The sequence below is a fragment of the Oryctolagus cuniculus genome, chromosome 10, assembly GCF_051225735.1.
Source record: "Oryctolagus cuniculus isolate XC-2025 breed Fujian yellow rabbit chromosome 10, ASM5122573v1, whole genome shotgun sequence".
Lineage (NCBI taxonomy): Eukaryota > Metazoa > Chordata > Mammalia > Lagomorpha > Leporidae > Oryctolagus > Oryctolagus cuniculus.
The window spans coordinates 4,227,893-4,255,000 of record NC_142876.1 but is presented as its reverse complement, the minus strand read 5'-3'; the positions used below and the strand labels follow the sequence as shown (position 1 = coordinate 4,255,000).

The 27,108-nt window shown below is 41.2% G+C and overlaps 1 protein-coding gene across 5 annotated transcripts in view; it reads left to right on the top strand.

Moving 5' to 3' along the window:
- The window catches only part of ZNF407 (zinc finger protein 407), a 455,442-nt gene that overhangs the window by 49,907 nt on the left and 378,427 nt on the right, over window positions 1-27,108 (top strand). Inside the window, exon 4 of one of the 5 annotated variants that reach the window (XM_089304978.1) lies at window positions 16,064-16,214. The exons of the other annotated variants lie outside the window; for them this stretch is intronic. Coding sequence (XP_089161104.1) covers window positions 16,064-16,148 — 85 coding nt within the window. The 3' untranslated portion in view covers window positions 16,149-16,214. Of the gene's footprint in view, window positions 1-16,063; window positions 16,215-27,108 lie in introns of those variants that run through there. 5 annotated transcript variants of the gene reach the window in all.

The following is a 27,108-nucleotide window of genomic DNA, read 5'->3' as shown; positions in this document are numbered from 1 at the left end:
CAGATTAAGCCTGTTGGGTTAGCCATAGTTTGCCATGGTAAGAAAACTGGTATTGCAGTGCTCTTGGGTTTATGGTTTTCCAATTAAATTCGCTAGTTGCTTTGACATTTTATGAATTTTCTTTGAAATTTTCTGTTTGGTGATTATAGATTATACTGTCTTAGTTCCAGGGATTTCAAGCAGAATCACTTTAAAAGTTTATTCAGGGGACATATTCTCAGTTTTCTGTGTCTTAAGTAACAGAATATCGTGGCTATTATGCCTGTCATTTGTCAACTAAAATTAGTAATTTATGTTATCTTTGGTTTAAAAGATTAAGACAACTTTTCCTATTTAAGTAAGCTGTTAATATATTTGCAGAATTACTATAATATATTGCTGGCTGGAAAATGAATTCCTTCTGGACTCAACACTTTAGGAATAGTGGGTTTATAAAATCAAATGGATTTTATCTCATATATTGATTCAGAGCGACTCATTTCAATCTCAGTAATATCTTGCACAAAATAGTGATACTGCAAACAAATTTCTTTTTTTAAATATTTGTTTTATTTATTTTGAAAGGCAGAGTTACGGAGAGGCAGAGGTAGTGGCAGAGAGAAAGAGAGAGGTCTTCCATCCGCTGTTTCACTCCCCAGATGGCTGCAAAGGCAAGAGCTGGGCTTATTTGAAGCCAGGAGCCTGGGGCTTCTCCTGGGTCTCCCACATGGGTGCAGTGGCCCAAGCATTTGGGCCATCTTCTGTGTTTCCAGGCATAATAGCGGGAGTTAGAGCAAAAGTGGAGTAGCTGGGATTCAAACCAGCATCCATTTGGGTTGCCAGAACTGCAGGCGGCAGCTTTACCTGCTATACTAACTACTATGCTGGCCCTGCAAACAAATTTGAAAAAAGCTCATGCTGGTATAATTCATTTCTTAGTTTAGTATTTAAAATGTCTGTCTTATCAAACTAATATAATGATGTGCACTAAGTACTTCCCTATGTTAACTTAATTAAACATTGCAAGGTGTTTGATCAAGAATTAAACCAGGAGTAGGCATTTGGCCCAGTGGTTAAGAAGTTCGCTTTCAGCACATCACAGTGCGTGGGTTTGATGCCTGCTGTTGGCTCCTGGCTCCAGCTTCCTGTTAATGCAGACCCTGGGAAGCCGTGATGGCGGCTCAAGTGGGTGGGTTCCTGCCACTCGTTTGGGAGACTCAGTTTGAGTCCCCAGCTCCCCTGTTCTGCCGCTGCTGCCCAGCCCTGGACGTCCCGGGCATTTAAATGGAGAGTGACCAAGTAGATGGGAGCATGCTCTCTGTATCTGGCTCTCTGATCACAAGTAAGTAAATAAAAATGAAATAATAAAAAATAGCATTTCTTTAAAAAATAATTAAAACAGCTTTCTTAAGTTTTTGATTTGTTTGAAGAAGTTTGATTTTATGTTGTTGGTCTAAGTTAAGTGCTCAATATATGCCTTTTAAGTATCCATACTTTAAACAAATCTTTCATTTTCATTAAATATAATTGTAGTGAAATCATTTATTGCAGCGATAATCTTAGATCTTTCTAATTTCAGGAATAATTATGATGTTGAATGTTTATACTTGAAACAAATTGGTAGTAGACATACTATTAGATATTTGATATTGAAGAAATATTTGAGGAGGTATAAAATACAGAATAAAATTAATGTCGCTAGAGAATGACCTTATTATTTGCCAGTGGGGTAGTTAGTATATTATATGTCTTCTGTGTACTCTGATCATGCAAGTAAGCATGGCAACAGCGTTGTCATTTAAACTGAATTATTATTTTAATTGGTCATTCTAATAGAAGCGTAAATAGCATGTTTTGGCCAGACTTTTGTTTGTTGGTTCATTGCTATGACCAGTCTGTCAGTGTTAGACTGAGTAAAATATGATGCAAAAACTGCGATTATAAATCTAGTTTATACGATAAATAAAGACTCTCATTTGGTAATTTAACATAAAACTTTAAATTACAGTTTTACAATTTGCGAACCTACATGGTTTAAGAATGTAAGACTTTGGAAAAGTAGAACACTTGATTAATAAAATCTCTTAGTGTTGCCGGTGCTGTGGCACAGTGGGCAAAGCTGCCTCCTGTAGTGCCAGCATCCCATATGGGTGCCGACCCAGCTCTCTGCTGTGGCCTGGGAAAGCAGTGGAAGATGGCCTGAGTCCTTGGGCCCCTGCACCTGTTTAGGAGGCCTGGAAGAAGCTCCTGGCTCCTGGCTCCGGATTGGCGCAGCTCCAGCCCTTGCAGCCGTCTGGAGATTGAACCAGCGGATGGAAGACACCTCCCCTCCCCCACCTTTGCTTCTGCCTCTCTATAACTCTGCCTTTCAAATAAATAAATAAATAAATAAATCTTTAAAAAAAAAACTCTTAGTGACAGAAAACTGTATATAGAAAGACACATTAAAAATAACATCTTAAACTAATTGTGTATCTTTACAGGTTTAAGAAGTTGACATAATAAATTTTATCTTACATCTAGAATTAAACATTTATCTCATGTACTATTTTAAGCACAAAGAATACTGATTTCTTAGTGGGAAATATGGTATTACATATTTGCTTTAACTATTCATTTCCAGTAGATGGCTACAGTTCACTACCAAATCGAACTTATAATAGAATTTTTACAGTACCTAAATCAGAAGATGGAGGTTGAGTTACTATAAATGAGTTGCCCTGTGCATTTTTCTTATTTCATATGCTTAGTCATTTAATGTCATTAGTGTTAAAGAACATCTTTTAAAAATGACTGAAAATTGATATTTTTTTCTTATCACTCTTGGATCAGTGTGTGGAAATGCCATGCTTTGATTTCCTTGTCAAATTATTTACTTTTTGGAATTCTATATTATGTGGAGAATAATACTTATTATTGAATTATATAAAAATTGCATGATTACAAGAATTCTTATAAAATCTATCAGTTGTTGCTCCCCTAAATTCAATAACTTTTTTATTTATGTCATTTGCTTTGGCCTTTAAATTGAAGCACCGTGAGTCATTTATCACTCGTGTTGGCTGAGTTTACTGGCTGTCATTAAGCCTTATGTCAAGCCCAGCAGACACACAGGTACAAATAAAAAAATATATGTGTATGTTTTTCATTAATCTGAATCTGTACCTAAATGTTTTAGAAGTCAAAATGAGCTTGTGAGGTTCATAAAACGCACATTGTGACTGGCCAAGCCTCTGTTCACTGGGCTATAGAAATAAGCTTGTGGGCATAGCACTGAGGTGAGTGTCACTGTGGACTGTTCACCCTCATCCATAGATGGTAACTGTGGTATCTGAGTACATGATCTTGAACTTAGAGTGTATGTGGCATTTTAGATGCAGCAAAAAATCAGAAGACCAGACTTCCTCCTCCTCGCCCTGTTCTTCCCCGGGACTACGCTGTAATTTGTCCATCTTCAGTGAACGTTTATTCCTGTGTGTGTGTGTGCACGTGTGCGTGCGAACACTCATATATAACATTGATGTGAGTTTTATGTCTTGCAGGTATTAGTTGAAATCGCACAGTTCAAGGTTTAGCCTTTTGTTTTATTTTACAAATGAAAATGTCAGTTTTGTGTGATATTGCAAGGCTGCAATTTTAGATCTTTTTTTAATCAACTGCCAATTTAAATGGCTGGCTACAACTGCTTAATCTATTATTAATGAGCATTTTTCTCAGCTATACAAATTGCAAAAATAGTGCTGAGGTTCTAGGAGGGTTTTATTTTCACTTTTAGAGTTTGTATATAAATTTTACATTCTTCCTTGAAGACAAATGAATTGTTTTGTATTGCTCACTGCGTCTATTGCTGTTGCTGTGTGTATTTATCATTATTATAGAAGCGGACTAAGAAATGGGCCACAATTGTAACTAATTAAAAGAAATTTCATTCACACATTTATTAAGGGACTGTTGGAATATATGGATGGGTCTTTGTGGATCAGAGGACTTTGAGCTTAGAGCTGCAGTTTGCTTACTGTACATAAAATAACTTTCATTTTTTTAAGATACTAAAATTTATGGGAATGTGAGGGATTTTTGTTGTAGAGTTCATTTTAGGGGGATGTGTGCTGGTGTGGTCATATGCTTGCAAACATTTACACACATCTCAGAATGATCCGTATTTGCTGAACATCGTAAAGGACAAAGGATATTTGACCCCCACCCTGAGACCATGCAATGTAAGTTTACACAAGGATCAAGGCACACAGATTTTAATAATGCAAACAATATTAGTCCTGTCCCCTCTGGCGTGGTGAACCTGGACATACTGATTGTATACTTTGATTCCTAAACCATGGAGATGTAGGAGATGCCCTAGGGAGCACCTGGCCAGGCTAAGAACATTTCAGTGATTACAAAGATAGTGCCTGGAGGGCAATTACGGCGCAGGACAGGAGATGCGCAGTAATGAGTCCCTGTAGCACCCTAATGAACCAGAGAGGGAAGCTGAGAATTAGGTAGCAAATATAACTCAGTGCGGAGATGGTTGAGTAATGTGTCAGTTATTTACCAAGAGTGTAATTTTTGTACTTTGATATTTATATAATCAGAGGCAGGTTTTTAAATCCTGCCACTTAAGGTATTTAACATATTTTTGTATTTAATGATTTAAATGTTAATATTTTATATACTTTTTATTTTATTGAAGTTTGATTTAAATGATACACTTGCTTTGAGAAAATTACTTTAGTTGGTTATTTTTCTCACTATGCAGTGTGTAGATGTGCTTTTCTTCTACTTATCTACAGTAATTTCAGCCAAGTGTTGTTTTTTTTTTTTTCTGTGTAGCTTCCTGTTTGCTTATTCATTATATTTCCTGAGTTGTTAATATTTCTGGATCCAATTCAACTGTGTGGAAGCTATAAAACTGAGGGTAATCTCTTTTTTGGTGTAATTATGTAAAGATTACAGCAGAAGGAGAATTTCTTGTACTGTGTGCTACTTACACAAGAGCCTTGGATTGATTTTAAGATCAGGTTTCTTTCACTGCTGTTTTTTCTGACTCATGTTTCTTGCTTAAAAACGTATTAATAGCATAAAATATATTTTGTTATTTGTCCATTTTGTGTTGCAGTGGAGGAAATAAAAGGCAGAGTGTGAAAGGGAAACTGCTGTGCGTGTGAGATTTATACAAAAGCCTCGTTCTCCTCTGACGGTGATGTTGTGTACAGGTGTTAATGTATGGCTCTCCCACCTCATTGATCTTCCCTGTGGTGTATGCTCGGCTGTGCTGGCTGGAGCTGGGAGACAGCTGCCTGGCTCTTGGAGCTCACTACACCCTGGTCTTGGCTTCCTTTCCGCGGCTCTGCCTGAGTCACTCCTCACGCACCGTTGCAGCACAGTTCCTGAAGGAATGCTGGCCGCCTGGCCAATGTCTGACCACCAGGGGCAGGCAAGAGTGCCCCTAGAATTCCTTCCCCACCTGCCTCCCTTCTTGTCCATCTTTGAGTCTTTGAGCCTCCTCCTCTTCCCATAGTCTCGTCTCCTCTCTATCCTCTCCCCTCCCTTCTTCTCTCTCCTCCCCTCCTCACCCCTCCCCTTCTCTCCCCTCCCCTCCCCTCTCGTCCCCTCCCTCCTCATCCCTCCCTTCTTCTCTCCTCTCCTCTTCTCTCCCCTCCCCTTCTCTCCCCTCCCCTCCCCTCCTCTCCCCTCCCTCCTCACCCCTCCCTTCTTCTCTCCCCTCCCTTCTCTCCCCTCCCTTCTCTCCCCTCCCTTCTTCTCTCCCCTCCCCTCCTCACCCCTCCCCTCCTCACCCCTCCCCTCCTCTCCTCTCTTCTCCTCTCCTCTCCCCTCCCGTCCCCTCCCTCCTCACCCCTCCCCTCCTCTCCTCTCCCCTCCCCTCCTCTCCTCTCCCCTTACCTCCTTACCCCTCCCCTCCCTTCCCCTCCCTTCCCCTCCCCTCCCTTCCCCTCTTCTCTTTCTTGTCCTTCCCTTCCCTTCCTTTTTCTTCTCTTCTGTGTGTAGAACTGAAGATATTATTGGAATCATGTCCCACCTCAGTTGGACACCTCTGTGATAGGAGCAGCAATTTGTCTTTATTTTTAAAAGTTATTTAGTAAATGTCATATATTTTCCTAACTGCTATTTACATGTTTAGAATTTGAAAGATCTTACAGTTTTAATGAATAAAGAACTCAGAGAGGAGGTGTTGCTGTCTAGATGAATGTTGGATTGAGTTTAATACAAAGGAAAACTATGATGTGTAAAATGCTCAGTATGATTGTAAGAAGTGGTGCACGTAAAAATAGCCATAAAGTAATTATTTAGAATCTACTTAAACCTACTTTTATTTTAATTAGAATGACTCTGGGATTGTGGATATTCCCTAATTGTGTCTTCCCAATTAAAACATACTTAGGGGTGGCTGCCTTGGGTTTGTGTTACATGATTACTTGCTTGGAGTATTCTCTTACAAACAGGTAGATGTTTATTCAACAATGATAGTCACTAAGTTTGGCTTAAGCTTCCATAAGTATAAATATGTTAACTTTATTTAAAGATCAACTACTAATGGAAATTTATGTAGGAATTTAAAACACTGTGTGTGTATGTGTGTGTGTGTGTGTGTGTGTGTTTTCTTCAAATTATGTAACTAAAATACATTATACATAAATAAATGTTTTTAATTTTTATATATCCATCTTGGGAACATTGTATGTATATTTGTATTTTCTGTGGGTTTTTAAAGATGGGTATTTGAATTACATGAAACAGATAGAGAATTTAATACTGTTGTGTTTTGGGCTGCCTTCTGATTTCATAATACACAAATCCATATCATTGTGGTTTGGATTTCCAGTTTTTAAACATTTGATTTTAATTATTTTATCCTTGACAATTCCTTTTTTTGATTAAAGTAGAACAGTTTCATTGTTAGCTGAAAATGCCTAAAATATGCAGAATTGATTAAGCACCATGCAAAAAATTCGTTATTACAGAATATATTCATGTAAAATAGATATCTTTATGAAATTGATAAAATTTATGTGCTAAAACAGTTATGCCTGTGTTTTACTTAATTTGAAATTTGACTGTTGATGTCAGTTTTCAGTAGTTAAAACTCATGGGATCTATTTGTATATGTCTACATATTGTAAGAAAATAATTGAATGGTAAAATCATCTTTAAAATTATCCTGACAGTGGTTGCTGGAGCCATTGTTGATGGTGGTGCTTGAGAAACAAACAGAGAAAACATTTGTGAATCTTGTAATGATTATATTTCTTGATAGCTTTCATAAGAAAGCACATAATTTGTGACGACTTCAATAAAAAGACATGGCAGCAAAACTTTTTGAGTTAGCGGCAAAGTAAATGGGGCAGATTTTGCATTTTGAATAGAAATGTTATGAACTGTGATTGAATTTGTCGTGAAAGTGTGTCAGTATTAATAAAAGTATTTAGGTACAAGTTTACCGGGCTTTGTCGCCTTTTTAAGGTTAAGGATTGGTTAACATGAACAGTCACTTCTGTGTGTTCGGTAGTGTACAGAAAATGACAAATATATTTCTATGCATTTTGGATTATTATGCCATTTTTTATTTTAAACCCTTTTTGTCAGGACACCAGGCAAAACAATGATGCTTTGAGGACGTAATTAAAGATATTGTTCAAAGAACAACTTTCTGCATATTTGAATTATTACTGTCATCAAAATCATACAAATATGGAAATATGATTGCCAGAAGCACATAAATCAATGATCAGCATGGCCTCAAAATCCAATAAATATGTAGAGTTAAATACTTTAAAATGCAAATTGTGTCTGATAATTTGCATATGGTGGAGTTTAAAGGAAATTTGTTGCTTAACAACCTCTAAGGTAGCAGTTAGGGCTGTGGGTAAACATAGATTTTTTTATTCATCATTGGTCAAGTTGCAAAATTTGATAAATGATGGGAGACTGCTTTCCTTGGTTAAAATGACTGCAATCTTTACTGAATCCTAAAACTGCCTTGAAGTCATCTGAATAATTAAGAGTTAATTATTCTTCATCCATCTAGATCAGTAAAGGACAGAATTAGGGAAGGAATTTATAATTTTTGCCTCACGTCCTGTCATGTCGTAATGTGATAAACTAAACTGACTCCAGATAATATCTAGTGACCTTATAGTAATTATGCCTCACAAAACATTTTTGTTGCGATTTTTAATTGCTTTTATCAATTCTAGAAACTTATAAGTTTAATTGTCTCCAAAGAAAGCAGTACAGTTCGTGTTCCATTACTATTATGCTCTAAGTTCATCACTGTAGATACACACAATCACAGAATATAAGTTTCATGTGCACTTTGAGAAATAGCAAGCAATGTTTTTTAAATTGTTATTAGGAGAAATTATAGATGTACTGAGAAAAATTATTTGAAGGAGTGATTTTGAAAGGACATCAAATCTTTCTTCACCTATTGTATTTTGAAATTTTGAAATAATCCACTTAAAAAATCTTCTTGTAGTTAATGTAATTATGGAACAAATAATTCATGCAGATTTACCAATAATGCATATTATGCTATGAGACTGAAGAAAGATAACTGAAAGTTAATAAATAAACTGCTTCACATTGTGTTTTGTTAAAAGCAGATATTGTAGAATTCACCCAAAATTCCAGTATCTCCTAGAGAATTTTTTAGAAAATGATTTTCTTTGAGATAGAGTGTTTGGTGAATGTTTACTGATCACAAGAAGAATTGTAATAAAGAAATCAATATGCATGATCCCTTTCCATGTAGTACAACAGGGTTACACTGTTAGGTTAAATACAGGCAGCATTCCTTTTCAGAAAATCAATTTGCTGTATAGCCTGCAACAGCCAGTCTCTTTGCACAGAGTCATTTTAGTTGTGCACACAGTAAATTCTGTATTGGCACCTTCAAACAGTATTGACTTCTTGAAGGCTGTGGGCTTAGTAACCTGACTTCAAGGAGAAGGGGCAAGCTCTTAATACAGTAGTCAAAAATGCGATACTTACTTCTTTTTTATATTTGGTCACAAGCTAGTTAGTTAAAAAAATCCCTTGGTTTTCATATTTTATGAAAGCCAAACGTGATACAATTTTTTATTCATTAATTGTATCTGTCTAAATTCTAGGAGTGTCTGTCTATATTCCCAACTTACCTGTTTTTCTCAAAAGCACAATTTTTAGACTAAGCATCAGTTGCTGCTTATTTTGAAATGTTGGATAAATTTGAAAATGTGAGATCATTTTATAGTTTCTTTGTCACCTGCCTACATTTCACAAACAAAACTGCTATAGAGAAGAGTTTACAGAATATTCAAAGATAGTAAGTTATATGCTGTTGTTAACCAAAACAAACATTTAGGGGAAATGTGTGAAAACATGTTTCATGTTTAAATCGTTCCATTCCTTATGCTAACTATGGCTCTTAAAATGCTTTGGCCATTTTTGATATAGGTGTTTAATTTAAAAGGTCAGTCTTTCCTTCTCGTAATGGCGTTTTGTTTTGTTTTGTTTTGTTTTGTTTTGCTTTGCTTTGTTTGTTTTGAAGTAATTCCTGATGGATCCCTCTTTTATTCTGTCAGCCCTGTTGTAGTGCATAGAGTGTGCTCCATTCCTGCCTGTGTGTCTGCCATGCAGGTCTGTGTTTAAATCATGATTCCACCCCAGTGTGATCCACTGGGATGCAGCAAAGCATTATGCTAGTTAGCCTTGGCAGCTTTGTGAGGTGCATTTATTATTCTATGGTGGATTTTGCAAAAGCTTTTTTATTTGTTGCATACTTTTCAAATATGATTTTGTTGTTACTGAATATATACATTTAGTCTGCAACTGAGAGGGGCTTTGTTAAATTATACACCAACTTTCTGATAGAGTGCGGAGATGCCTAAAGAGTAGGGATATAACAGAAGTAGACTATTAGAAGTGATTTTGGCGTTTGAATCAGTCTGTCATCATTGCACTATCTCTTACATTCATGAAATCTTGATGTAATAATGGATACTAAAGTGCATAACTGACTACTACATGAAATGCTTTTAGAGTATAGCATTAGGTTTGGAAAAGTTCATAAACATAAGAAGTAAGTAGGTTTTGGTCAGGCTTTATATTTACCCATGTTTTAAATGTTGATAGAAACCTCTAACATTTTTAAAAATAAATCATCACTTATAAAACGAGTTTACTCTTTGAGAAAAACATTCTTGTAATAGGAACAAAATTATCCAAATCATAGTGTAAACCAAGCCAGGCATAGCAGCAGACAGAAAAATGCATTCAACCAGTGGGATCATGGATTTGTTTGATTCAGATAATTGAAAGTGTTTCATACTATTATTGCAACTTGAAGGCTTGTTTAAGTGTCTAACTGTCAGTCACATCGCGAGGTGAAAAGTATTCAATTGTCACTCTGTCAGTCAATAGAGATGAAAACTGTCTGCCTAATGGATTTCTTTACATAGATGTCTGCATGGAGGTAGAAGTAAAATCAATGTGTTGTCATGTGTGAGTATGCTGCATCAAACTGCCAGGTGAATTGCAACTGTATTTCTGTAACATCTACATTCTTATGTTGTTTGTGGGAATCAGAGGTAAGCTCCGAACATATAGATAGGGAAATGCATCATGTGGAAACTTGCATTTGAGAACATTTTTTGGTATCACCTGTGCCCGTAAAAGCACCCATTTTCATTTCTTAAACCAGTTTTACTGAAGTTGCAATGAATGAGGACCTTATATCATTGTGCTTTGGAAATTACATTTTAGGTACTTGACACTTGGTAGTTCTTATTTTCATGTATCTCATCTAAAATAAAATACTTTTGCATTGGATGGTTATCTGAATTAGTGGTTCCTTTTATAGTAGAAAATTTTTATCAGCACCTTGAATAAAGACATAATAATAATAATAAGCTTATTACACTTTTTTTTGGTGTGTGTGTGTGTGTGTGTGTGTGTGTGACAGGAACTGGAAGGGATAGATCATTGGGTAGATGACCATAATGATTGAAAATTATTTTTAAAAGTATTTGCGCCAAAAGTAAGGAAAGAATAAATGTAAAGTGTTCCATTTTAATTCAAGAAATTAGTTATGTAAGAAGAGAATGTAGGTCCTGAATGGATTCAGCTCATTATGTAAAGCTGAACGGAGAGGTTTCTCTGACAGTCAGCTCAGCATTTGGGAAGGTGTTTCAGAAACCTGAAGACCTGCTGTGCTTTGCTGTGTTCAGATAATGTATAAAATAATCCAGCTGATTCTGAGAATGTCTAGCTGTAGGCCACACCAGGAAGGCGAGATGTCCTGGACGGTCTCACATTCTGTGAAGCTCAGCCGAGGGATCCTAGAGAGGATGGAGGAGGCGGAGCAGGGGGAGAGTGCTGCGTGGTAATTGCATCTTTGGGTCTGAAGTCCAGTGATAAGCAAGAAAGGTCCCCACTAAAATAAGTCTCCAAAGACCGAGTTGTGGCCAGAAGCTGGAAGTTGGAGAGACAAATTTAGGCAGTCCGCATAACAGGAACTTTCTAACACTAAGGACATAGACCTCAAAGTAGCAGTATCTGGACATGTGCAGTGTCATTGTAGTGTGTGAAGATCAAGCAGGTGAGGTCCAGTGCGCTTCGGGCAGCTGTTCTCGGGTTTTGTAACCATACTCAAGTAACGGCAGAAGACCGTGCTTGGGCCTTACTTAAGGCAAAAAACTGCATTTGTCCAGTGAGTAACATTTAACAGAGAATACTTATCAGAGAGAGGACCTTCTGATATTCCAGAACCGCTGCCTATAGGAGGTATTTTGGTCACTTTTAAAAGAGTGGCACATAAATTTTATAATAGCCCCCAAATCCTGGTATTAGTGATCTTTTTCTCCTTTCTGCTGTGCCTCCAGCTTTTGTTCTATTATTTATCTTTTCTTACTGTTAGATTGTAGGTTCCCAATTGTAGAGGTCCAGTGTGTTCGTGTTTTTATAGAATATATGAATGCTGCTGTCTACCACAAGACAACAGGACCAGGCAAGAGCACAAAACATAGGTTGATTGAATGTCTTAATTTTCATTCCAATGAGAAAGGTCCGGAGATCTGGATTAAGCCTAGGTTTGAATGCAGGTCCAGACAATTTAATCTAATTGTAGAATCCCAGGCACTTGATTTCACCAGTGTTTCCTAGCACTGGACTCAGCGTTTGCCATGGTTAGCTTGCAGAAGAGGTCAGAGTGGAGCATTTCTGAGGGCAGGATGTCCAGCTAGCAGAACATGATAGGTGAGGCAAAACACAGAAACGAGGAAGCCAGGCACAACTGGGAGTCTAGGCCCTATATGCCTAGGCACCACTGCTTAGTGAACAAGGAAGACAAAGGGACAGTGGGATGGCCCATGACGGAAACCTGCATGTGGCTCTCCCTGAAGTGTGCTCTTCCACTCAGACTCATCCCTGTGAGTGTGAGCACAGGTCCGCCCTGCCTGTCTCCTGACGCCCACACAGTGTGTTTCTCGGTAGGACATACATCCTCCAGTAAAAGGTTCATGGGAAGGGTCTGGAGACCCCATGTGTCTGCTGATGCCTTTGTTTGACCTTCATAGTGGATTGCTGTTTGGCTGGTACACTTACGAGTTGTCTCTGGCCGTGTGAGAAGCCACCACAAACTTAGCAGTTAGAGCTAATCCAGTTCCGTAGGTCTGCTCTCTGAGTATGGTCTCAGATGTACTTGCAGGGACCCTCAAGCAGGAAGTGTGTGTTCTGAAGGTTGGGTGTTCATGTCCGTCTAATATGGTCAGTCTGGGAGTGAGATTGGCCTCGATGCCGACTGCATGTGACTGTTTCCCAGCTTGTTTCTGAGCTGTGTCTGGTTACCACCTAGCTCTTACATGTGTGGTCACTGTACACAGTCAGCTCTGTTACCACCTAGCTCTTACATGTGTGGTCACTGTACAAGGTCAGCTCTGTTACCACCTAGCTCTTACATGTGTGGTCACTGTACACAGTCAGCTCTGTTACCACCTAGCTCTTACATGTGTGGTCACTGTACACAGTCAGCTCTGTTACCACCTAGCTCTTACGTGTGTGGTCACTGTACACAGTCAGCTCTGTTACCACCTAGCTCTTACATGTGTGGTCACTGTACACAGTCAGCTCTGTTACCACCTAGCTCTTACATGTGTGGTCACTGTGCAAGGTCAGTTCTGTTACCACCTAGCTCTTACATGTGTGGTCACTGTACACAGTCAGCTCTGTTACCACCTAGCTCTTACATGTGTGGTCACTGTACACAGTCAGTTCTGTGGTTGGAATGGAGCTGTGGCAGATAAGCCGCCAGTTGTGACACTTACATCCCATATCAAAACGTTTGGAGCCCAATCTCTGCTTTGGATCAGGCTCCCTCTCATGTGCTCGGAGATAGCCAGTGATGGCTCAAGTACTTGGGTTCCTGCTAACCACACGAGAGACTTGGTAGAATTCTTGGCTGCTGATTTCAGCATGTCCTAGTTCTGACTGTGGCTGAAATTTGGGGAGACAACCAGTGGATGACAGGTTTCTTTGTCTGTTGCTCTGCCTTTCAAATAAGTTTACTTAGCAAAAAGTTCCTGTATGCTGCAAGTCAGTCTGGTCATTTGATAGCCTGGTGATCCTCATGGGCCCATCCTTGCACCATTTCTTCTTCCTCTACCAGAGTCCAGCTCTGTACCGTGCCCCATTTTGATTCTATGAATCTGCTCTGTAGTTGTTGCCTGTGGCCTTCGGCCTTTTCCATTACCCATGGTGCAGCTTGCAGACTGTTGCTGGTGATGGCTCAAGCCAGTAGTGCTTTTGCCATGTCCATCTCTAACTGGAGAAATGCAGGTGCCTTTCTTTTGTGTATTACTTTAAAATGTTCTGCCAGTTTTAACTGACCATCCAGACTGCTGTAGTACATTTAGCATTAATAGCAAAATGAAAATCATAGCTAGTCAGCTGATTTCCAGGTACTGTGCTTTAATGATAGACAAGTTTATAGGAGCAGTGACAACAGCAGCTGTTACTTTTATCTAACATTTTTGATGTCAGATCATGTGCTCCTTCTTACATGCATTAGTGTACTTAATCCTTAACAGCAGCTGTGAAAGGTAGGTATTGTTATCTCTGGATTAAAAAAATGGAAACTGAGACTTAAGTGACTCTGTAACAGTGTGTGTTGTGGGTCGTTAGACCAGGATTCAGCTCTCTGATTGTGCAGCTCAGAGGTAGCACAGCTCATAATGTCCTGGCAAGACTTCCTCAGACTTTCTTCTGTTCTAGGGTGATTGGTCAAGGATACTGGAAGTACAGGCTTTCTTGTGATTAAGAAGGACTGACATTATCTTGTGCTGGGAGACTGTTAGAGCATACAGTCAATGGCGGCATATTTAATTTTATCAATTTATCATGTTTTTGAGGGGAAAAAAATCACATTTTAAATGTGTTGAACTGAAAGTTTTTCCTTCTAGTGAATATATTATTTTTGCTATTTTACTTATTTTTGACTTGGAGAAGATCGACTGAAGAATGGATTTAAGATGCTGATGTTGTGTTATTCTTGTAGTCACCTTCTTTGTTCCTGTTTCTTGAGTCTCACCTATTCTTCAGTAATTTGCATCTTCCGAGAGTACATACTTCAATGAGTTTTTCTTACAATCTCAGCTGTGTTTCCATGGCCTTTGATTTGTGCCATAATCCCCATGCTTGGTGGGGTGAGGGTGGATTTAATCTATATATGCCCATATGATTACTTGGAACCTCCACTAATAATATGGAATTCGTTTTTTTTTTTCTTCCACTTAATACTATTGGTTGAACTCTTTAACACACAATTATTCTTAGGTGTTTAAATTTAACTGAAAAGTGATTCCTGTTAAATATAAAATTGGGAATAAGAGAGGGAGGAGATGTACAGTATGGGACATGCTCAATTGGACTTGCCCCAAATGGTAGAGTTAGAAACATACCAGGGGATTCTAACTCAATCCCATCAAGGTGGCATGTACCAGTGCCATCTCACTAGTCAAAGTGAGCAGTTTCAGTTCACAATTGATCATAATGATAAGATTAAGAGTCAAAGGGATCACATAAACAAGATTAGTGTCTGCTAATACTAACTGATAGAATTAAAAAGGAGAGAAAGATCCAACATGGGAAACAGGATACACAGCAAACTCAGAATGGCAGATGTCCTAAACAGCACTCTGGCCTCAGAATCAGCCCTTAAGGCATTTGGATCTGGCTGAAGAGCCCATGAGAGTATTTTAGGCATGGAAAGCCAAGACACTCTGGCAAAAAAAAAAAAAAAAAAAAAAAAAAAAAAAAAAAAAAAACCTAAATGAAAGATTTCTGTGAGTGAGATCCTAGTGGAAAGAATGGGCCATCAAAGAAGGAGGTACCTTTCTCTGAAGGGAGGAGAGAACCTCCACTTTGACTATGACCTTGTCTAAGATTGGAGTTGGCAAACTCAGAAGGCTTCGATAGCCTTGGCAACTCATGACAAGAGCCTAGGGTGATTACTGATGCCATAAACAAGAGTGTCAATTTGTTAAGTCAACAACAGGAGGCACTGTGCACTACTCCTTATGTAGGATCTCTGTCCTTAATGTGTTGTCCAATGTGAATTAATGCTATAACTAGTACTGAAATAGTATTTTACACTTTATGTTCTATGTGGATGCAAACTGATGAAATCTTTACTTAATATATACTAAATCGATCTTCTGTATATAAAGAGAATTGAAAATGAATCTTGATGTGAATGGAATGGGAGAGGGAGCGGGAGATTGGAGGGTTGCGGGTGGGAGGGAAGTTATGAGGGGGAAAAGCCACTGTAATCCAAAAGCTGTACTTTGGAAATTTATATTTGTTAAATAAAAGTTAAAAAATATGGAATTAATCTGTATGCCCATATTGGTAGCTTAGACCCCCGGCAGTTCGCTGTGTTGGTTCTTGCTGTCCTCACAGTGTCTAGCAGTTACTGTAGGTTTAGAGTACATGGATGAGATTCCTGTTAGTGCAAGTGTGAGGCGCAAATGCTGGTTGTGTTGTTTCGTGTTGCTTTCCCTGTGTGGGAATCACATTTTCCGTTCCTTTATAGGTGTGGTGCCTTCTTCAGGGCTTTGCTGAGGATCCTTGAAGTGTGTGTTTGCATGAAGCCTGTGCTCTCTCTTGTATTGGTCTAACACAGCATTCACTCATCGTTTAGTTTAAATGTTGTCCTCTGTGTTTGGCATGTACCATTAAAAAATAAATAAATAAAAGGCTCGTCCCCGCTCTCATGCAAACCACGTTCTGGTGCTTTTGTTGATCTCCCTGTTGTTCCTAGGCTGTGGTGGTTTTAGTACCAGTTACACTGGTTCTCTTTTGTAAGGAGAAGCCAAATGTTCACTGTCCATTTATAGCCTTTACCCTCCCTCACTGCTGTGGAGGTGGGTCATTGGTCACATCCACAGTTCTCACTTCTCTGCTGCAGGGAGGCAGGTGTTCTCTCAGAAGCCTCTTGTGTACGATTTCAGAACTTGTGGCCTCACGGCTGTGGGTCCTCATTGGCTGTGGTCAGCCTTTGTGGGGAGTAGACAGAGCCCTGCCAGAGGCCCAGGCTTTACGGGCCTTACGGGCCTTCCCTGAGCAAGGAGATTGGAGCCATGGAGCTGTGCCCACCCCCAGTCACCCCCCTGCCCACCCCTGTTCACTCCTTTCTCCCTGTCTTTCCCTCTCTGAGGGTTCTGTAGATGAAGCAGTGGTTGCAAAATTGGGCTCTCCCTCTTTGCCTCTCTTCCTTTTGTTCTTTGATAACATTCCCAGTCCCATTGTTTGCACTTAAGCCTTTTTCTCAGGTGCTCTGCTTTGGCGGGAGTCCAGGCTAAGAGGCCATTTTTTGTTTTGGCTACTGTTGATGATTTGCCCGGTACTTAGTGAGTTTTCTCAAGTTACTTAGTGAAAGAATAGCGTATGGGTGGGTGTGCGCCTCTGCATCTCCAGCTCCTCCGGTTGGGCCTGTGCCTGGCCCCTTGATGTGTTAACTTTGGTTGGGCAGAATTTTCAAAGCACTCCTTAAGGGTAAAAAGGTACTAAAATCAAAAGTTGTAAAAAATAACAACCCGTAGAAAGATTATGCAAATTCATTCCTTTCCCTCCCTCCTTCCTCCCCTCCCTTCTTTTCCCTTTCCTCCCCTCCCTCCCTCTCCCCTCCCCATCTTCTTCCCTCCCCATCTTCTCCCCTCCCCTCCCCTCCCCCCCTTCCTTTCTTTTGAAAACTTATATTTAATAAATATAAATTTCATAGGTACATTCTTTGGAATACAGCAGTTCTTCCCCCTGTAACTCACTTTTCTTAGGTATAGTCACAGAGTTTTAAGATAATTTACTATGAGACCCATAGACTCTGTGTCCTTTTCTTGACGCCTGCAGGTGTAATGGGACCTGTTGCCAGAACCTAATTTCTGGTATTCTGTGTGGGTTTAGCTGGAGTCTCTGTCAGTGATAGTATCCAAGAATATTCAAGATGTTTGTGTCGGCAAAGATGCAGACCATGGTGTTGGGTAATTTTGAGGGAATTCCCAGTGTTAGACTAGATGACATAAGGATTTCTCTTAACACAAAGATTCTAGCAGCCTGTATTTTTTTTTTCTCTTTTGACAGGCAGAGTTAGACAGTGAGAGAGAGAGACAGAGAGAAGGGTCTTCCTTTTCCGTTGGTTCAACCCCCAAAATGGCCGCTATGGCCAGTGTGCCATGCCGATCCGAAGCCAGGAGCCAGGTGCTTGCTTCCTCCTGGTCTCCCATGCGGGTGCAGGGCCCAAGAACTTGCGCCATCCTCCACTGCCTTCCCGGTCCACAGCAGAGAGCTGGACTGGAAGAGGAGCAACCGGGACAGAATCCGGCGCCCCAACCGGGACCAGAACCCGGTATGCTGGCGCTGCAGGCGGAGGATTAAACAAGTGAGCCACGGTGCCGGCCAGGAGTATGTATTTTTATAAGCCCTGGTTAAGAGCATGATACTGTTACACCTACACAGTATTTAAAATTGTGTCTGAGTATGGAAAATCAGATTATTTTCTCAAAGTTTTAGTGGAAAAATTTATGCAACTTAGCATAATACATGATCAAGTGTGCAAAATGTGGTATCTAAAAAATCCTACTTTAGATCCCATCTCAGGCACCCTTGAGGTAAGGTGAATGGTTAAGACTTGAATAAGCAGCTGTTGAAAATACCAGAAACACAACTTTTAAGACTTTGGTAATACATGGTTTTTCTAAATGGATGTTCTCTTTAGGCTTCCTAAGGCATAAAGTCTTTGTCAAAAAATAATTATTGAGTCCCAGTATCTTTCTACTGTGAATTAGAATAAGGAAATAAAGTTTCATGAAACACACAGAAAACAGTATTTGGGATTTCATGCTTGGCTTTAGCAGTAAGAGGCTGGAGGATATTGGGTACGTGACTTAATGACTTCAGCTCTTGGACTCTGCCTCTCTGTAGTTCAGTTGATAATAGTGCCTCCCTCATTAAGGGGTATGCTCATGCAGCTGCATGCCAAGTGTCTGGTTTATGTGTGATGCATAACAGCTGGTAAATGTGTTTGTTATTTCTCTGATCTGCAGAGTAAATATCTATTGTTAAAAATTTTTTTCATTATAATAAAATCCATATAACAAAGTGCAGTATCTTAACCATTTAAATATTTTATTTTTTAAAAATATTTATTTGAGAGGATGAGAGAGAGAGAGAGAGAGACTGAACTTCCATCCACTAGTTCACTCCACAAATACCCGCAATATCTAGTGTTGGACGAGGCCGAAGCTCAGAGCCTGGAACTTAATTCAGGTCTCCTACATGGGAGCACGGAGGCAGGGATCCACGTAGTTGAGCCATCACTCCTTTCTCCTGGGTGCACATTTAGCAGGAAGCTGGATGGAGGAATAGGCAGGATTTGAACCAGCCACTCAGAAATGGGATGTGGGTGTCCCAGGCAGTGACTGTGTCATCCTGATCAGTTCTTTCTGATTGATTGATTTGAAAGAGTCACAGAGAGAGAGGGAGAGACAGGGAGAAGGAGATCTTTCATCTGCTGGTTCAGTCTCCAGGTGGCCGCGATGATGGGCCTGGGCCAGGCTGAAGCAGGGCTTAGGACTGCGTCTGGTGTCCCGTGTGGGGCAGGGCCCAGGTACTTGGGGGATCTTCCACTGATTCCCAGACACATTTCCAGGGAGCTGGATCAGAATTCAGCATTACTTACAGTAGCCAAGGGGGGGGGGGGTGCTGCCCCACCATTGCGTATGAACAGGACAGGGAACAGTGCTCTATACATCCCATATTTCTATTCAGCTGTGAAAAAGAACGACTGATACACCGGTGGACCTGGAAGACATCATGTTAAGTGAAATACGCCAGCCACAAAAAGACAATACAGTATGATATCACTTACACGAGGTACACAGAGAGGTCAAATGCAGACTAAACTAAAATAGTGGTTGCCAGTGGTGCATGGTTGGGGGCCAGGATGGGGGTTAGGGTTAAGTGGGTACACAGCTTCAGTTCTGGGAGAAGAAAAGCAATCTCGGGATGGCTGTTGGTGATGGCTGTAAAACAATGGGAATGTGCTTACTGTCACTGCTCTCTTAAGATCTGGTAGGGGGTGGTGGCTTTGTGGCACGGGGTGAGTAAAGCTACCACCTGCAATGCTGGCATCCATATGGGCTCTGGTTCAAGTCCCAGCTGCTCTACTTCTAATCCAGCTTCCTGCTAATGGCCTTGGAAAGCAGTTGAAGATAGCGCAGGTGCTTGGGCCCCTGTACTCACGTGGGAGACCTGGAAGCAGCTCCTGGCTTCCATCTGGCCCAGCCCTGGCTGGTGTGGCCATTTGGGGAATAAACCAGCGGATGAAAGATATTTCTTCCTCTGCCTCTCCTCTCTCTCTGTAACTCTACTCTAGCTTTCACATAAATAACAAGTACATTTTAAAAATTTTGATCATTGTTAATGAAACTACAGTTACCTGGAATAGGAAATAAAAATATATAGATGTTTAAGTTTCTTTGATTCTTACTCTTTTCTGGGTTCAAGATTAGGTTGTGATATGAGGAGGTTGTAACAAATAGAGATGATTGTGGATTCCTACTTTCCCAGCTGTGTCAATAAATTTTTCTGCTGTTCTGCTTGCATTGGCTGAGCAAAAGAGAACAAAGTTTTTTTTTTTTTTTTTTTTTTTTTTTTTTGACAGGCAGAGTGGACAGTGAGAGAGAGAGACAGAGAGAAAGGTCTTCCTTTGCCGTTGGTTCACCCTCTGATGGCCACCGTGGCCGGCGCACCGCGCTGATCCGATGGCAGGAGCCAGGAGCCAGGTGCTTTTCCTGGTCTCCCATGGGGTGCAGGGCCCAAGCACCTGAGCCATCCTCCACTGCACTCCCTGGCCACAGCAGAGAGCTGGCCTGGAAGAGGGGCAACCGGTACAGAATCCGGCACCCTGACCGGGACTAGAACCCGGTGTGCCGGCGCCACTAGGCGGAGGATTAGCCTAGTGAGCCGCGGCGCCGGCCAAGAACAAAGTTTGATATTTAGCTGGAGGCGCTGGTGTAATAGGACGGGTGCTGTCTGTCAACTAAGTTACTCCCTCAGCGATTGCTTTCACTAATTTGGAAGTAAATAACAGTTGCTGCTGCTGCTTCTTCCCCTCCTCTTCTTCTTCATCTTTTTTTACTTATTTGAGTGTATGTGTGTGTGTGTGTGTGAGTGAGTTGGGTTGAAGCCAGGGGCCTGAAATTTGATGCACGTCTGCATGTGGGCAACAGGATTCCAAGAACTTAGTCATTGCTGCTGCTGCCTCCCAAGCTCTGTATTAGGAGGAAGCTGGAGTCAGGAGCCAGAGGTGGGCATTGCACACAGACACTGCTGAGGGACACAGGCATCCTAACTGCTCGGCCAAATGCCCACCTTGCTCTACTCCACCGCTGGCGACAAGATGGCTCGGGAGATCGCATGTTCCCTGTTGCTGCTGAAACAAATCACTGCACATTTGATGGCTGTCCTCAACACACATGTATCGCTTTACAGTGCTGGAGATCAGAGTTCTGAAATCAGCTTCACTGGGTTAAAGTCAAGGTTTCAGTGGAGTTGGTTCCTTCCCAAGCTCTAGGGGTTAATCCGGTCCCTTTCCCAGCTTGCAGAGGCTGTCACCTTCCTTGGCTGGTCGCCCTGTTCTCCTGTTCAGAGCCAGCCATGCAGCATCTCGAAACCTGTGCCCCTGTGCCTCACACCCTCGGGGGCTGCGCCTGGGTCATCCAGGGCGAAAGCAGTGCCCCAAAGCAGACCACTAGGAAGCCCCTTTTTTGTGCTCTGAGGTAGCATAGGCTTGGGTTTGGTGATTAGGATGTGTCTTGCAATCCCTTGTAACCGCCTACCACAGGCAGTTGTGTGTTTCACATGGAGATTGCTCATACATTTCATTGGGACCACCAGAGTCAATAATAGTTTATTTATTAGAGAGTTTGCTTTAGTAGAAAAGCCCCTAGGATTTAAAAAATAGAAAAGGCACTTCCTTGTTTGATTGTAATTTAAATAGTCGCTGCATTTTGTTTTCACCTCTGTATCCAGGATTCATTGCTATTAAAGTTTTCTAACAGATAAACTGTTAGTTCAAATGCTTGGTTCCAAATATTTACATATGTCATCCCTGCCCTCTGGCCTACCATTTAAGGAAGCTAATAATGTATTCTAGAAAATAAGCACCTATAATTTTTTAAAAGGATTTATTTATTTATTTGAAAGAGTTACACAGAGAGAGGAGAGGCAGAGAGAGAGTCTTCCATCCACTGGTTCACTCCCCAATTGGCCGCAACGTCCAGAGCTGTGCCGATCCTAGGCCAGGAGCCAGGAGCTTCTTGCTGGTCTCCCACGTGGGTGCAGGGGCCCCAGCACTTGGGCCATCTTCCACTGCTTTCCCAGGCCACAACAGAGAGCCAGATCAGAAGTGGAGCAGCCGGGCCTTAAACTGGTGCTTCAGGCCAGGCGTTAACCCGCTGCGCCACAGCATATAGGCCTGCACCTATAATTTTAAAGGTATTCGCAGTCACCCCCCCACTAAAGCTAGACTCTTCTGTAATACATCGATTTAATGAAGAACTAACTGTGATAGGTTTTTTAGTTATTTCAAGTTTTTCTGTTTTGCCTCACTTATTTGAGGATTCAGCTAACTTTTGTATTTCTGGAGATGCCAGACTTTTGTTTCTCAGCTATTAATCAGTGCCATCTTCACTGTTTCACCACTTCCTAACTTATTCTTGCCCGGGTCCTTTGCCCACTCGTGGGAATCAGTGGTGGACTGCAGCTGATAGATGTCAGACACTCAGCACTGTGTGAGTTGGTTGGTGTACTGTTCATGGCTTGGAATTGGTTGTGTTTACACTATGGATACTGGCCGATATTCCAGATTCCCCCTTGCCCTAAAACTGCTTTGCCAGCTCACGCTTCCCTGAAAATAGCAACACTATAATTTACTATCTCTGTGCCACCAAATTCACTGGTCAGTATTCAATCAGTTGTCTACTTTTGTCTTTTTTTTTTTTGGACATGCAGAGTGGACAGTGAGAGAGAGAGACAGAGAGAAAGGTCTTCCTTTGCCGTTGGTTCACCCTCCAATGGCCGCCGCATCGCGCTTATCCGATGGCAGGAGCCAGGTGCTTCTCCTGGTCTCCCATCCAGGTGCAGGGCCCAAGGACTTGGGCCATCCTCCACTGCACTCCCGGGCTACAGCAGAGAGCTGGCCCGGAAGAGGAGCAACCGGGACAGAATCCAGCGCCCCAACCGGGACTAGAACCACGTGTGCTGGCGCCGCAAGGCGGAGGATTAGCCTATTGAGCCGCGGCGCCAGCCTACTTTTATCTTAACGACATCTTTTTTTCCCTTGACTTCTCTGACACTAGTATCCAGATAATAGTTTTTTAATTGTTTTACTTTGTGAGCCCATGTTCTCCTCTGTTTTATATAACCTTTGCCTTTTTACCTGCTGCTACCTGGGTTGTAAATGTTGAGCTTGGCTTTGGGATCTATTCCTAGGCTGTGTCTACCAAGGATCAGTAAACCTTTCGGTAAAGCTCTAGAAAGTAAATGTTTCAGGCTCTATAAGCCACATGTCTCTATCACAACAACTTCTTAGCTCTCTATGGTAGTGCACACACACACACAGTGACAGCAACCAAAGGCAATGTATGAATGAGTGAATGTGGCTGTGTTTTTATTTACAGAATCAAGTGGCTGGCCTCACTTGCTGAAGTGTTTCAACTTGCTAACCTCTGGTTCCTGCTATCTGTCTGGGTGATATCCTTTAATATAGAATTTAGAAACCATCTCTCTGCCTAATCTCCAGGTTTATATTTCTAACCCTGATTCTTTCCTTTGGCATCTTATTGCTGACTTGGACTATTACTTGGGTTCTCTGTCTCTGCAGGTTCCTATATTGGCTTCCCTGAACCCCTCTCCTGTGTCAAACTCCCTTCTGCAGTTACTGCTTCCTCCCACTGCCAGGGGTGTCTCTGCTTCCCCTTCTGCTGTGTCCTGCTCTCTTTGTAACTCTTCTTGTGACTGGCTCTGCCGACATGCAGGACATGCAGGTGGAGGCTCAGGGTGTGTTCCCTATCCATCTACGCATCACTTACCGTCTTCACTTTATCACTCACCTAAAAACTACTTTATGGTTTTAGTTCCTTTTTTTCCCCTTATTGTCAGTCCCTTCTCATGTTAGTATAAGATCCTAAGAGCAGGAGCTTTGTTAAAGTTTTTTGTAACCTTACATGCAATGGGAATTCACCTTCCTATTTTTGGTAGATGAATGAATGCATTTCTTTTATGTCCAAGACATTAGAAAGAACACAGTGATATGTCTAGCATGAGACATAGGGACAAACAAGATAAATATCATATGAAATACAATGTTAAAAAACCTTATTAAGGGGCTGGCACTATGGTATAGCAAGTAAAGCCGCCGCCTGCAGCACTGGCATCCCATATGGGCGCTGGTTGGAGTCCTTACCACTCCACTTCCAATCCAGCATCCTGCTGATGCACCTGGTAAAGCAGCAGAGGAACGCCCAAGTCCTTAGGCCCCTGCACCCATGTGGGAGACTAGGATAAAGCTCCTGGCTCTTGGCTTTGGCCTGGATGTTGTGGCCATTTGGGGAGTCAACCAGCAGATGGAAGGCCTGTCTCTCCCCTCTCTCTCTCCCTCCCCATCTCTGCAACTCTTTCAAATAAATAATTTTTTTTTAAAAAAGACATAGTTAAAAAAAATAAAGAGGAGAGAAAGCTTTTTGTCTTCCTTCGTTCTTTCCTTTCTTGCCTTTTCCAGGGGATGGTTTTCCTGTTTTAGTGCTCCTTCCATTAGCTTTGAAGTTATATACACTTTGTTTTGTTTTGTTTTAATGCTTGCTCTGGCAATTATACTGTTATACCTTTCAAAGTTTAATATTAAGTGGAGTTTTTAGCCGTTTTTTTCCCAGAAAATTCAAGGATCTTGAACAGTTTCATTCCACTTATTTCTTTCCTAGTGACTAAACCATTGTTATCAAGTATTGAATTCTGCAGCCTTTGAAGCCTATAGACATTGAAAGCCTTGAATCTTACTGTTTTGGATTTCCTATGAGAATTTTCATATGTATTGAATGGTTTAGAGAATTAAAAAGTTATTATTCTTCTGCATACATGATAAGCAGATATATAAGTTAAAAAAAACTATTCCTGAAACGCCTTCACATTTAACATCTCCCACTGTTGGATTACTTTCAAACTTTCATGGTTTGTAGCCTGTGTTTCTCCATATCCTGTTGTCATTTTTGCAACCAAGACTTGCAGCCACTGTGAGCATTTGTAAAGTAAACTAGTGGATGGGAGCTCTCTGTGTCCCTGTCTCTTTCTGCCTCTCAAATAAATAAATAGGTAAGGATATGTGCAATAAAACATCCTTAAAAGACTGAGTCTCTGTGTCTTTGGGATGCTTTTCTGAGCACTGACACTCATGTGGGTTGTGATGTAAATTTGAAAGGCCATTACATTGTCCAAGAAGCTGACTGCCTGTCCTATACTTCTCCACAATTTATCACGATGGACTGAACATTTACCCTCATGACCCTTGGGTGATTGGAAGCTGAGCAAGGTATTAGGTCTCCTTTTCCTTCTCCTTCTCCTTCCTTCTTATGTTCCCTTTCTCCTTGCTCTCCCCTTACCCTTTCTCCCTTGGAGATTTGGATACACTTCAATTAGTGGGACATTAGTAGTAGTAGTAGTATTCATTTTTATATGAAAGGCAGAGTGATAGGTGAGGGGACAGGAATGGAGGGAGGGAGGGAAGGAGTGGGGGAATAGGAAGAGAGATGGAGAGCTCTTCCATTTGCTGGTTCACTCCCCAAGTGCCTGCAGTGTCTAGGACATCTGCAATGTCTAGGACTGGGCTGGGCCAAAGCCTGGCCACAGAACTCATTCCAGATCTCCCACTTGAGTGTCAGAGACCCAAGTACTTGAGCTATTATTGTTGGTCCTCCTTCCCCTACAACCACCGCCAGGCACATTAGAAGGAAGCTGAAACTGGAAGCAGAGATAGGACTTGAGGCCAGGTACTCTGAAATGGCATGCAGGCTTCTCAAGTGGTAGTCATAGTGCCTGCGCCAGGGTTATTGTTGTGCACAGGTAGTATTCATTTAATTTTACCTACATATTTCCCTTTTCATTCCTTGTATAAACTTGAGCTCTTTGTAACAGAGTTTATTCTGCGTGAAAGAACCCTTTTGTCTTGAATACTGTATGTCTGGAATGATAGGTGTACCTCATTAATCTTTTTTTTTGGGGGGAGGGTCTGTTAGTATTTTCACCTCAGTTTTGAGATGAAAATGTCTGCAGTGATAGGTTTGCTGGATAGAGAACTTTCTCAAGTTAAGTTGTAGGTGTAGAGATCTAAAAAACATGAAATACTTACCTTCTGGCCCTTTCTAGGTAAACTTTACCAGGCTCAGTCCTTGAACTTTGTTAAACATCATTATTTTAAAGTCTGTTTCTGATATTACCATTGTTGGAGCCCCTTTGGGTCTGTTTCTTTTGTCTGTTGTTTCTCATGGGTTTTGGTTCCATTTTTTGTCTCCTTCTGTGCTGGACTTTTTATTAGAAGGGTTATTATATTCTTAACTTGAGATCTTTTCCAAATCAAGATATGTCTTCACTTCTGCTGGGTGCATCAGCAAGCTCAAGTCATCTCAGTGTGATTGCCCGGGTTAAGAAGTTTATGGCTGGGCTGCAGCGTGTTGAAGGCTGTCCATTTCAGGTGTACCCTTAGGGTTTCAACCTGATACAGATTGAGCTCCTGAGAGGGATTCTCCCTTTCGCTTTCCTTCCAGCTCAACTCCCTTGGCGGGCTTTTGACTCCAGTTTCCACCTGCCAAGGCCCTGTCAGCTGCACCTCTCAGCCTGTCAGCCGTTCTTTGCTGAACTGGCAGATATTCCCAGGAAGAAAGCAGTTTCAAATGCCACTTCTGTCTGCAAGGGTTCGTCTTCATAATCCTCTTTGTACTTTTCTCAGATCCTGGACACATAATTTTTCACTTTCTTCTTAACTCTTCAGTGCCATTAGTTGCATATCTTTGATGTTTTCTGCAGTTTTTAGCTATCCTCAGGTGCAAGAGCGGCTCCAAATCACCTGGTTTCAAATTAGCAAAAGCTCTTGCACAGTTTGATCTTATATGGATTTCAGTATTTCAGAAGGAAATACTGAATACTGAGGAATTGGGGTGATTATGATAGAAGGTAGATATAAGTGTTATGCACGCCTACCAAATGTCAGATGAGACAGTTACATATAGAAATATATTGGTTTGCGTAATTTATTGGAGAGGCAGGGAAACGGAATGTACACACACACACACACACACAGGGAAGCAGAATACATACATACACACACACACACACACACACACACTCCCATCTGCTGGTTCACTCCCCAGATGTCTGTAATGACTGGGATTGGGGCTGGGCCGAAGCTCAGAAACCTGGAACGCAGCCCAGATCTGCCGTGTGAGTGGCAGGGATCCAATTGTTGGAGCCTTCACATGCTGCCTGCCACAGTCTGCACTGGCAAGAAGCTGGATTCAGGAGCAGGATTTGGGG